This window comes from Pogoniulus pusillus, chromosome 3, assembly GCF_015220805.1.
Source record: "Pogoniulus pusillus isolate bPogPus1 chromosome 3, bPogPus1.pri, whole genome shotgun sequence".
Taxonomy (NCBI): domain Eukaryota; kingdom Metazoa; phylum Chordata; class Aves; order Piciformes; family Lybiidae; genus Pogoniulus; species Pogoniulus pusillus.
Window position 1 is genome coordinate 10,693,409 of NC_087266.1, and position 12,962 is coordinate 10,706,370.

Genomic DNA, 12,962 nt, shown 5'->3' on the forward strand with positions numbered 1-12,962 from the left:
GGTGATACTGTGATAATTCAGCCTCCCTCTTGCCCCTTCTTCTGTTCCACATCACCTCTTATTTGAGTCACTTTGCTTGTCAAGTCTTCTGTCTACTACAAAAAAAAACATTACATTCTCAACAGCCTTCTGGGCTACTTCATCCAAAAATGGATGTTTGGGTCATTGAATCATAGCATTATTTTGGTTAGACAGGATCTCGGGAAGTCTCTAGTCCAATTACTTGCTCATAGCTACATCAGCTATGGGGTCAAACCAGATTTTTCCTCTCCCCATTCTGCAGCTGGGCCTTGAAAGCTTCTAAGGATGGAGGCTGTTGCACAGCCTCTCTGGGTAACTGGTTCCAGTTGCTTGACTGTCTTCAAGTTTTTCTCTGCCTCAGATCAGAAGCACCTATGTTATTTTATGACCACTTTCTATTGTCCTCCCATGACTTCAGTAAGGAGCTTGGTTCTGTTCTCTAGAGAAAGTGCACATAGGCACAGTATTTTAGACATCAGTTTGCCATTAGGTGACAAAGCTACTGTGACTTTAAGACTGTTATAGAGAGCAGTATTGGCTGGGTGAGGACAAAGTTTCTGAAGTTTAATCTCTGTAAAAGCTCTTATTCAGGTGCAATAAAATATGAAGCCCATGACTTCACAATTAGCATTTCAGTTTATTTTTAAAAATAGAAACTCTTGAACACTACAGTTCAACTGCTGACTCTCATGCTGCTCTCATTATGTCCACTACACACAGGTTTTTGCATTACTAAAATATTTTGGAGGTTAATTTCATACACATGTACATAGAATCATAGAATGGTTTGGGTTGGAAGGGACTTTAAAGATCATCTAGTTCCAACCTCCTAGCCATGGGCACAGATACCCTCTACTGGATCACACTGATCAAGGTCCCATCTAATCTGGCCTTGAACACTTCCAGAGATAAGAGTATCTGCAACTTCCCTAGGCAACCTGTTCCAATGTCTCACCACCCTCACTGTCGAGAATTTCTTCTTATTATCCAGTCTGAATCTACCCTTGCCAGCTTAAAACCATTGACCCTCATGCTATCACTACAAATCCATGTAACAAGTCCCTTTCCAGCTTTCTCATAGCCCCCCCTTCAGGCATTGGAAGATTGCTACAAGGTCTCCCCCAAGCCCTCTTTTCTCCAGGCTGAACAGCCTGGGCTGGTAGGGCATAAATCCTGCCAGGCTGATTTAATCCTTGTTCTCCTCCTCTTGTTACAGGTCCAGGAAGTTGAGTCAGATGAGCAAAGCCTTGATGGCTAGGAGCTTAGCACCACATGTCAGATGTCTTGTGCTGCCCATCAATGTACCTGCATGGTCAAATGAGACAGGAAGCTTTGAACTCACTGGTCAGCACAATGGTGCTAGTGCCTATTGGCCAGTTTGATTTTCAAATGAAGTATTTAAAGGGGAACGATTTAGAAACTGTGCCTTTCTGCATGGAACCTTCCTGCCTTTCCTCATTCCTGGCTCTTTAACTGGGAATCAAGGCGGCCACGTGCATGCATCTTGCCTTAGTAGCTCAGCAGCAGCATCTCCTCTATCCTTCCCTCTGCGTGGAATATTTTGTGTTTTACCTCAAGATCATTATCATGAGTTTGAAAGCGTCTTTGGTACAGGAGACTTACTCAGGTACCAAAAAGGGTCATGAGTACATATGCTGGAGTTAATGCCAAGACTCCATAAGCATAGTTAGATTTTTTCCCTGTTTTCCCATTTCTATTTTCCAAGTTCTGATTGTTAAAACTGTTTAATTCTGTGCAGCTACTTCCTGTCAACTGATATCCAAAGAATCTCAGGGAATTTTCCTGAATTTTTTAATATTAATAATAAAATATTAATACATAAATTAATATTTGTAATTGTCACAGCCAAGTATTAATTTCCAATACACAGCTCCAACTCTCTTAGCACATCCAGCCCTCTGATCATCATGCACACCATGTAACTGATATTAAGGACACGGTTATACTGATGTAAAGACAGTGGAGGGGAGTTTCTTCCCTTTCATGGAAATAAATACCTTTAAATCAACTTCATATCAATAAAGGAGCTTTAACACCACGAGAGCAGTACTACTCACAGAAAATACTCATACCACAGTAGTGGATTTTGAAACATGACAGAATAACGATCCTGTACATTGACTCAGAAGTGGCTCACCAGATAAGTTCCAGCAAAAGTCAGTTGTGTGGGAGATCTAAACAAACAGGCAAGAGTGGCTGAGTAGTGAGAGAAAGCTGAGTCAGAAAGTAAAATACAAGAATTACAGAAAGTAAGGATCATTACTGTCCTTCAGAGTGGAACAACTGGCGGTGGGAGATTTGATATTAAAGAGCAGCAGAGAAAAGCTCTAATGAAGATGAGATTATACAGATTGGTTCAGATGCAGGCTAACATCACCATCCCTTGGAAAGTGCATTCTATAAAAGTTTAATCAGATAACATTTAAAACTGTTCACACAAGTAACGAAATACCAAGCAGCAGGAGGACTTTTTGGGGTTTTTTTTTCAGACTCTCATATTCTGTTTAGCTTAGTGTAAGTTTACTGCTGATTGTGTTAGGATGGACTATGACTCACTGTCTGTCTAACTCGGTCTCTGAAATATTAGAATTAATACAATCTTGGATTCCTGTTCTGGACAACAATCACTTTCAATCTCCTGCTGCTCTCTGCCAGTGCATTACTGCACATGGCAGTCATGCTGGGCCAAAACCATCAGATATTGCATCTAACTTTCTTCTCCTTGAAGAAAACAAAACAATCTGAAATACAATCAGAATATCAGGCAGTTTAGACAAATCTTTCCTCTTAGCCATCCAATTGATCTGTTCTTGGAAAAGCCATGTACAAAAGAATATGCATGCATGTCATGGAGCCCACTTTTTAACTTCCAATTTGAACACACACTATCTGCATTTCGTTCTATGTTTATTGTGACTGCTCCTGGGAGTCCCACAAACATCTCCCTAAACCACATGAGGAAATACCATTACAGCCCTAGAAAGAAAGTGCACGGCACTGAAGTCATTAGGCATCATGACTGCTAGTGAAGTCCCCAGATCTTACATGTTGGAATGATGTCTGAAAAATCTGTCTTTGCAGGGGTGCTTCACCTGGTATCTCATTCACATAGCTCAAGCACAGGACTCACCAACTTCAGCGGTATCCAGGGAGATGAAACACTTTTGCAAATCTGGTTATCAAATTCCTTGTGCCAGGCACTCAGAAAATGACTAATGCACAACTAGTGACTGCAGAAAATTCAGTTCAACTGAGGAGTACACTTCTTGTAAAAACTGTCTCAGAAGCAGGAAATCTCCTTAATCTCTTTGGCCAAAATCATCTGCATATCCCAAAACTCACTATTTCTGTCACACAGGCTATGGGACTTCTTAGCACTTAGTAGTTCAAAACAGTAGTGTTTGAGCTCACTGGTTCCTTCTAATTTCTTCTTTATTCAACTTGGAGTAAGGCAGTAATACAGACAAGGCCAGATCTGGCACAAAACCAATATGTTATCAGGCAGATAAAGACTATATTGTAATCCTGCAATTTGGCATGAAAAGGCATGACAAATGTTTTACAGTTCATTCAGTTCTGATATTTTATTATCATTCAGTACCCAACTTTTCAAACTACTTATTTTTCATATGTCTAATTTCATATTTAAGTCAAATCTCCTATGTTTGTTTTTTTTTTCTTTCCACTTTACAAAAACTGGAAGGAAAAAAATAATAATTCCATTATGTGGCATCCCACTGATGGGCCATCTTCAAAGGTCTAAAGATCTAACATAAAGAGTTCCCATGCAGCATTTTTCAGCCAACAAGAAAATGACAATTTTCCAGAGAACTCAGCAAATATTCACAAATCAGTTGATAAATGCCAGGACACTTGACTTAGGGTTTTCCATTGCTCAAGCAGGAGCAGCAAAGAAACTACAGCATGAAAGGGGACCATATTCTTTTGGGCACTGATTCTTTTTTTCTGTCTCAGTGTGCTCTTGCTCTAGTCATGCTGCAGTCAACCTTCAGGTTCTGTTCCAGTTTTTCTTCAGTTCCATATACCTTCACCCATAAGCCCCATATTTGCATGCTTCTAGGCTTATCTAGAACTCTACCCACAATTTCTTTGGTGTCCCAGGAAAGTATTCCTTAGGAAAAGCCTTTATTTGAAATTTGACCCAACTGGAAATAGGGGGTTGTAGAACAAAGCATTAGGAAAACTGTCATGCAATGCAGCCAACATTTTCATAATCCCACAGGCACTAGTCAGAAAAGATTTAGCAGCAGAAGCTATACCACCTGTCCATTAGTGAGAATGGTACATCAAACACATCACAGAATTCAACAGACAAAGTAAATATTTAGACCCAATTGCACCATTGTGTATCTAACTTAATATTCACCTCAAAACAATCTGAACTGATTAACGTTCTATTCCTGTGTTAGAAGCATTTTTAAATGCTTTGCCTTCTATCTCTGACATAGTGAATAAAGTGAAGGAAGAGATGACTCAATTTGGGTTGGTACGAGTTACAACAAAGGATATCAAAGAAAATATCTCAGTGGAAGTTCCTACTGGTTTCAGTGGGCTTAATTTACAAATAGTAGCACATAAACGTGATCAGAAGAGTATGGAGCATAGTGAAGAGGCATTGGTCAAGGAGTGGTATTAGTAAGATATTCACTATGGTCTTCCTTTATCCTAGCTCTCCACACACCCCCATTCCCTCTATCCAGGTATCTCATCCTTCCACCACCCCAAACAAGTCGACTTAAACCCCCATGAATTTCTGTTCTTTGGTGCCCTCTACGGGACCAGGAAGAAATCACAGCCTCCTTCCTCAGACGAAAGAGTACAGAACTATCTGAATCAAATACGCTTTCTGAATTGCTAATTACTTCGTTCAGAGGGTACAGGTCATGGGCCCCTGCAGTCACTGCTTTTACAGAGCTTACTTTTGTGTAAGATCTTTCAACCTTTTTTTCCCAAGAGAGCAGCAATAGGATTCCTGAAAAGGTTTGGGGTTATTTTCAAAACCTATAAACACCAAGGTCAGCAAGTGTTCACTCTTGCCTTTTGCATAAGGTCAAAACATATATAGCAACTGGTTGATCAGATACATATTCAACAGGAAAGGTTTTGAGTTGAACTTACGTTACAAAGCATGCAATAAAAATCACCACTTCAGAGGGCTAGCAAAAGGACATCAGATGTAAAACAGGAGGGTTAGGTATTGCAATAGATTGTGACAGTAAGACTCTAGTTTTTAAGGCTGAGTTGTAGTGTTTTTTTCCTCTCCCAAGAGGCAAACTTACAGAGCTTACAAATACACAAATTTCTCAGGATCTTCATCTGTGGAACTTGGAATATTCTTGTAACTCTCATCTACCAGGAAGTGACAAAAACATCCTGTCTTCTATATATTAACTGCCTCAAGGGGACATTCTTCTTCCTCATTAAAGTTAAGCTATGTCAGGCCACATTTATTCTAATTTTTGGGTAGAATATGAGTCCATACCAATGATTAATGCTCAGTAATCTGCCCTATCTTAGCCCTCAGCAACTTCACTAATTACAGAAGTACACATTTAGACACAGGCTCAGATTAACCTTCATTAGTTTTATGTCAAGTAACTAACCATAGCTTTAGATTACATTGGGGGAGTGCTGGTATCCTAATAAGCCTGTGGAGGACAGAGCACTACAAGCTCAAAACACCTGTAGCTTCTATCTGAGCAGCCAACCTGTGCTGGCTGACCTCCCACAGATTTTCTGCTCAGACACAAACTGCACTGCTGATTGCAACTACTGAGGGTGCAAAGAGGAAGGACCAGCAGGTATCAGGGATTCTGTCAACAGAAAAATCTCCAATGTTGAGAACAAGAAGTGCTTAGAACTAAGAATGAGAGACAAAAAACCATGAATGAAAGCAGGAGCAGCTGTCATGAAAGTGACAGGCATAGCTTTGTTTGCTTTAGTCAGTGATTGACTGTGAGGGAGGAAATGGACAGATGGGTTTTAGTGGAAGGTCTGGGGGTTGCTCAGGAGGTGTAAAGACATCTGTGGTTGTGGGGATTCATTTGCAGTTTTTAACTGACATTCTCATAAATATGGCATGATTTGTGATATTTGATTCTTACCAATCCTTAAATAACTCAGTATTTTCTAATAATTCATATCTATTTGAAAATCTAAAACCTATTAACATGTGCTTGCATATATTTATTACTACCTGCTACATATGTAATAGTATTTACAGTAAAACACATGAAATGTAACATCAGCAGTGCTACTTAATACTTTGAAATCTGATACACAAAACGTGGTTTAATCATCTATTCCAGATGGAAAGTAAAAGAATATTGAATAACAGGATTAGAACTCAAGCTTGAGAAATTAGAAGTCAACAGAGCAACAAAAAAATCTAGGATTCAATAGGTAAGCAGAAACTGTCTGTACAGAAAGAACCAGAAGAATTGCCTAGAATACAGCTTTGCAGTAAAGGACTAAGAGATCATCATGGCATGCACCCACGAGTGCTGAAGGAGCTGGCAGAGGTCCTTGCCAGACGACTCTCCATTATTTTGGGTAAGTCATGGTGGACAGGAGAAGTGCTTGGGGATTGGAGGAGGGCAAACATTACTCCAATCTTCAAAAAGGGTAAGAAGGACTCAGGTAACTATAGACTGGTCAGCCTCACCTCTGTCCCCAGAAAGATAATGGAGCAACTTATCCTCAGCACTATGCTTTGACATACCAAAGACAAGAAGGTCACTGGGAGCAGTCAGCATGGGGAAGGCAAAAATCATGTTTAACCAAAGGGGAAGAAGGCATGTTTGATCAACATGATAACCTTCTATGAGAACAGAACCAGGTGGTTGTGCTTTTCCTTGATTTCAGTAAAGCATTTGACACTGTGTCCCACAGCATCCTCATAGCTAAACCGCGGAGGTGTGGTCTGGGTGATGGAGTAGTGAGGGGGATTGGGAACTGGTTAAAGGAAAGAAGCCAGAGAGCTGTGGTCAACGGGACAGAGTCTAGCTGGAGGCCTGTAACTAGTGGTGTTCCCCAGGGGTCAGTAATGGGACCAGTAGCATTCAATGTATTCATTAATGACCTGAATGAGGGCATGGAGTGCACTGTCAGCAAGTTTGCTGAGGACGCCAAGCTGGGTGGAGCGGCTGCCACACCAGAGAGCTGTGCTGCCATTCAGAGAGACTTAGGCTGGAGAGTTCGGCAGGGAGATATGTAATGAAGTTCAACAGGGGCAAGTGTAGAGTTGTGCATCTGGGAAAGAACAACCCCAGGTATCAGTATAGGTTGGGGACTGACCTACTGGAGAGCAGTGAAGGGGAAAAGGACTTGGGAGTCCTGATGGATAGAAGGATGGCCATGAGCCAGCAGTGTGCTCTTGTGGCCAGGAGGGCAAATGCCATTCTGGGGTGTATCAGGAGTGTGGTTAGTAGGTCAAGGGAGATTCTCTTTTCTCCTCTACTGTGCCCTGGTGAGGCCTCATCCGGAGTACTGTGTCCAGTTCTGGGCTCCTCAGCTCAAGAAGGACAGGGAGCTGCTTGATAGAGTCCATTGCAGAGCCACAAAAATGGTTAAGGAAGGTGAACATCTTCCTTACAAGGAGAGACTGAGGGAGCTGAGGCTTTTTAGCTTGGAGAGCAGACAAGTAAGGGGTGACCTCATTCATGTCTATCAATATGTAAGGGGTGAGTGTCAAGAGGATGGAGCCAGGCTCTTTTTGGTGATGGCCAGTGACAGGACAAGGGGAAATGGGTAGAAGTTGAGGCATAGGAAGTTCCATGTGAACCTGATGAGGAATTTTTTCACTTTAAGGGTGACAGAACACTGAAACAGGCTGCCCAGGAAGGTTGTGGAGTCTCCCTCTCTGGAGATATTAAAGAACCATCTGGATGCATTCAAGTGTGATCTGCTCTAGGTGATCCTGCTCTGGCAGGGAGGCTGGACCAGATGATCTTTTGAGGTCCCTTCCAGCCCCTGACATTCCATGATTCTATGATCATGGTGGACCACAAGTCAATCCCAAGCTAGCAATGACATGTTCCTTCAAAAAGACCAGTACACTGTGTCAAGTCTAGAATACAGTCTGTAAGACCTGTGACATAACCCTTCAGCTTTACTGATCACAGGCAAAACTTCAGCTAGAGTGGCATAACCAACTTCTAAGATGAAATTTAGAAAAAAACAGAGAGAGATGTGACCAATTGCAGAGTGTTCACAGAAAAGAAAGAATTGCTAGATTCTATCACATCTCCTCTTCATTAGATAGATGTCTCCCCTCAGGAAGATAACAATAATCAAAAACACAAAAGGTGTACACCATAAATTACTTACAGATTATACAGTTATAGAATTTATATACTTGTAGAACATGAAATCAAGGACTTAAAGTGCCAATGAGGAATTTTAAGCTTCTGCAAAGAAACTGTCCTAACAGATAACCACGGAAACTGACTGCTGAGGAAGCTGCAGAAATTTCAATGTCAGGCATTTTTAAGAATAAAAATTAGGACTGGGTTTGACACTATGAATTCTGTAACAGAGAAGATTATTCTAGAAAAGGGAAGAGACTAAACAAGAACCACAAAAAGACTTCAATTATTTGAAAAGAGAAAAATATGCTCAAGAGGGAGGAAGGGGAAGGAAATCAGCTGAAGGCTTGGCTCCTACACCTCACTTTCTGTCATTTCCATCATTATTTTCTTTTACTTCAGCAAGCAAATCAGAGAGCAACAAGGTCATAAACCCTTGCTCAAAATCTGAATTTAGTTCACCTTGCACACTGCTCCTTTTTAACTAAAATAACCTATTCTGAGCATCTCTCAGCTTTACAACATTCTACAAGTAATTCTTTTGGATTTCATAAGGAAGAAGATAAAAGTGAGGAAAAATGAATATGAAATCATAACGGTCTCCACACGTTAAGGTTACTCACTTGTTTCACATTTTCTGCCAGAAACACAACGTAAACACTACAGAATCCCAGCTGTGTTATCACTAGGAAAAAGTCCACAATATACCTGAAAAGGAAAAAAACAAACATTATACTCAGGATCAAATGATTAACCTATTTCTAACTAATATGCAATTACTGCTCCTTTTTACAGTTGTTAAAATGTCAGATTCAAATGTCACATTATTTTCATGAGCACTGCAAAGCAGGTTCACAGTATCATCAGGGTTGGAAGAGACCTCACAGATCATCAAGTCCAACCCTTTACCACAGAGCTCAAGGCTAGACCAGGGCACCAAGTGCCACATTCCCCTCACTGCAAAACAGGGTGGATTTGTAGATGTTTCTTTTGTAAGGTAACATTGAGTAGGTATCAAAGCACCTCATAAAAACCCACAAACAAAAAAACAAACATACTCACATTACTTGCATATTTTAAAGTGGCATAAAACATAATTCAACTACTTACAAATGTGGTACACAACAGAGATACTTATTTAATGCACAGATAAATTTGGTGGGTGGCTGTGAGCCCCTAACGCAGCAGTTTTCCACCAGGACAAGAAAGTAAATGTCTCAGTCTAAGTTATGGAAGTTTCAGCAATTCAAAAGAACCAATGTTCTCACATCTTACTAAGTCTGTATCATTGTATCCAAATACACATTTAGACATTGTATATCAATGAAAAAAAAACCTCTAAACCATGGTTCAAATTGGTTTTGAAAAGATGTTGCACACAGCGGTAGCCAAAAGACCTGCTGTAGTGAAACTCATTGCTAGTCAGGCAGACAGCAGAGATCTGCCTCAGAGAAAGAACTTGCTCTAGCACTGTGTCTCTGGAAAGCAAACCACCAGTTGTGGCTTTGACATCACAGTATCACAGTATCACCAAGGTTGGAAGAGACCTCACAGATCATCAAGTCCAACCCTTTACCACAGTGCCCAAGGCTAGACCATGGCACCAAGTGCCACATCCAACCTTGCTTTGAACTGCCCCAGGGACGACGACTCCACCACCTCCCCGGGCAGCCCATTCCAGTGCCTAATGACTCTCTCAGTGAAGAACTTTCTCCTCACCTCGAGCCGAAATTTCCCCTGGCGCAGCCTGAGGCTGTGTCCTCTTGTTCTGGAGCTGGCCACCTGAGAGAAGAGAGCAACCTCCTCCTGGCCACAACCACCCCTCAGGTAGTTGTAGACAGCAATAAGGTCACCCCTGAGCCTCCTCTTCTCCAGGCTAAACAACCCCAGCTCCCTAAGCCTCTCCTCGTAGGGCTTGTGCTCGAGGCCTCTCACCAGCCTCGTCGCCCTTCTCTGGACACGCTCAAGCATCTCAGTGTCCTTCCTAAACTGGGGGGCCCAGAACTGAACGCAGTACTCGAGGTGTGGTCTGACCAGTGCAGAGTACAGGGGCAGAATGACCTCCCTGCTCCTGCTGACCACACCACTCCTGATGCAGGCCAGGATGCCACTGGCTCTCTTGGCCACCTGGGCACACTGCTGGCTCATGTTCAGGCGGGTATCAATCAGTACCCCCAGATCCCTCTCTGTTTGGCTGCTCTCCAGCCACTCCGACCCCAGCCTGTATCTCTGCATGGGGTTGCCGTGGCCAAAGTGCAGCACCCTGCACTTGGAGCTATTGAACCCCATCCCATTGGCCTCTGCCCATCTGTACAGGCGGTCAAGGTCCTGCTGCAGAGCCCTTCTGCCCTCCAGCTCAGTCACATCTGCCCCCAGCTTAGTGTCATCTGCAAACTTGCTGATGACTGACTCCATGCCCTCATCCAGATCATCTATGAAGATGTTAAAGAGGATGGGGCCCAGCACTGATCCCTGAGGGACACCACTAGTGACTGGCCGCCAGCTGGATGTGGCACCATTCACCACCACTCTCTGGGTCCGGCCCTCCAGCCAGTTCCTAACCCAGCACAGAGTGTTACCATCCAAGCCGCGGGCTGACAGCTTAGCCAGCAGTTTGCTGTGGGGGACAGTGTCAAAGGCCTTGCTGAAGTCCAGACATCTTTCGTGCAGCACAGAATTGTGATCAAATTTCACTACAAACCAATTTTCCCATTGAGCTCTACTCCATTCCTATGAAGTAACAAAAAAAAAACCTCTTAAGAGACTAGCTCACCTCTTCTTATTTGAAGCAAAGTAATAATCAAAACACATGATACAAGATGCTCCATCCTTGAAAACAACAGGACTAAAAAAAGTTCTTTCTCAAGTGGGGAAAAAAAACACTTTCAATTATATCTCTGAGTTTTTGAGTTTCTGACTACACAGTCAGACTGTAAACTCCATAAACAGCTACACAGCAACAAATGGCAAAGAAAACATAATGGTCTTATTAAAATGAGAGATAAAGTACTTAACAAGCTATTAATATCACAAAATCACAGAATTTCTTAGACTGGAAAAGACCTTCAAGATCATAGAGTCCAATCATTAGTTTCACACTGACAAGTCCTTGACTAAACCAAATCCTTCCTAATCACTATGAATCGCTATGGACAAATCAAAAGGACCACCAGGATAATCCAGTCCAACCTTCATCCCAGCATCCTTAATCACTAGACCATAGCCTCAAGTGCCACATCCACTCTTTTATTAAGCACCTCCAGGGATGGCAACTCCACCACCTCCCCAGGCAGCCTGTTCCAGTGCCTGACCACCTGCTCAGTAATGAACTTCCTCCGAACATCCAACCTAAACTTCCTCAGATGCAACTTGAGGCCATTTCCTCTTGTCAGCCTGACATTACTGCAAAATACAGTATGTATTTCTCCATTGTTTGCAGATTATATTTAAACAGGAATGAAAAGTTACCTTGCTTCCTTTCAGAATAAATATATCTATGTAATTGACATTTGCCATGTCAACCTGCTTAGAGTGAACTCTAATGTAGTGGTAAGTGCTTATGGCAAAAGAGAATTGTGATGGTTTGGCTGTTCCCTGCCCTCCCACACCTTGGAAATCACCCAGACTAGACTCAGCTGGCTCTGGAAATTGAATGAAGCTTATTATTTACAGCTTTGCAAAATATACAGGCAGATATTTACAGTACATACAGTTATATGTTGAGGTGCTGGAACGTGTCCAGAGAAGGGAAACAAAGCTGGTGAAGGGCCTGGAACACAAACCCTATGAGGAGAGGCTGAGGGAGCTGGGGGTGTTTAGCCTGGAGAACAGGAGGCTCAGGGCTGACCTCATTGCTGTCTACAACTACCTGAAGGGACATTGCAGCCAGGTGGGAGGTGGCCTCTTCTCCCAGGCAACCAGCAATAGAACAAGGGGACACAGTCTCAAGTTGTGCCAGGGTAGGTATAGGTTGGATCTTAGGAGGAAGTTCTTGCCAGAGAGAGTGATTGGCATTGGAATGGGCTGCCCAGGGAGGTGGTGGAGGCACTGTCCCTGGAGGTGTTCAAGAAAAGACTGGATGAGGCACTTAGTGCCATGGTGTAATTGACTGGCTAGGGCTGGGTGCTAGGTTGGATTGGATGATTTTGGAGGTCTCTTCCAACCTGGCTGATTCTATGATTCTATATACAAAAATATACAAGGTAAAAGGTAACATAGAAACACAACAGCCCACCAAAAACCTGAGTCTCCAGGAGTGGCTTCCAACCGCCCCTTCACCTTCCCCCTACCCTTGTCAACCTTACCCCAGCCCCAAGGAAGAATGGAGGTTCAGTCAGGGGGTTAAGGAAGCAAACGTCAGAGAGAGGCCAAAGGAAAACGCAGCTCAGCCAGTTCCCCAGCAGCCCAGTGCCTTATCTATGTTTTGATTCTTATTCTTACACATCTCAGCAAGCCAATGAGTGAGGTAGACATCAGCCTTGTTTTCCTTCCACAGCCTGTAATCTAACTCTTCTCACCAAAACATTCTAGCTAGGCTCAAACTAGCACAAGCATGAAAACTGAAATCATTTCACTATGTTAGACAATACCAAA

At 42.6% G+C, this 12,962-nt stretch overlaps 1 protein-coding gene across 5 annotated transcripts in view; it reads right to left on the reverse strand.

The window, feature by feature from the left end:
* The window catches only part of SLC36A4 (solute carrier family 36 member 4), a 132,548-nt gene that overhangs the window by 93,921 nt on the left and 25,665 nt on the right, over window positions 1-12,962 (reverse strand). For all 5 annotated transcript variants that reach the window (XM_064169973.1, XM_064169982.1, XM_064170012.1 and 2 more), the window contains one exon: window positions 8,993-9,077. In XM_064169973.1, coding sequence (XP_064026043.1) covers window positions 8,993-9,077 — 85 coding nt within the window. The remainder of the gene's footprint in view (window positions 1-8,992; window positions 9,078-12,962) is intronic.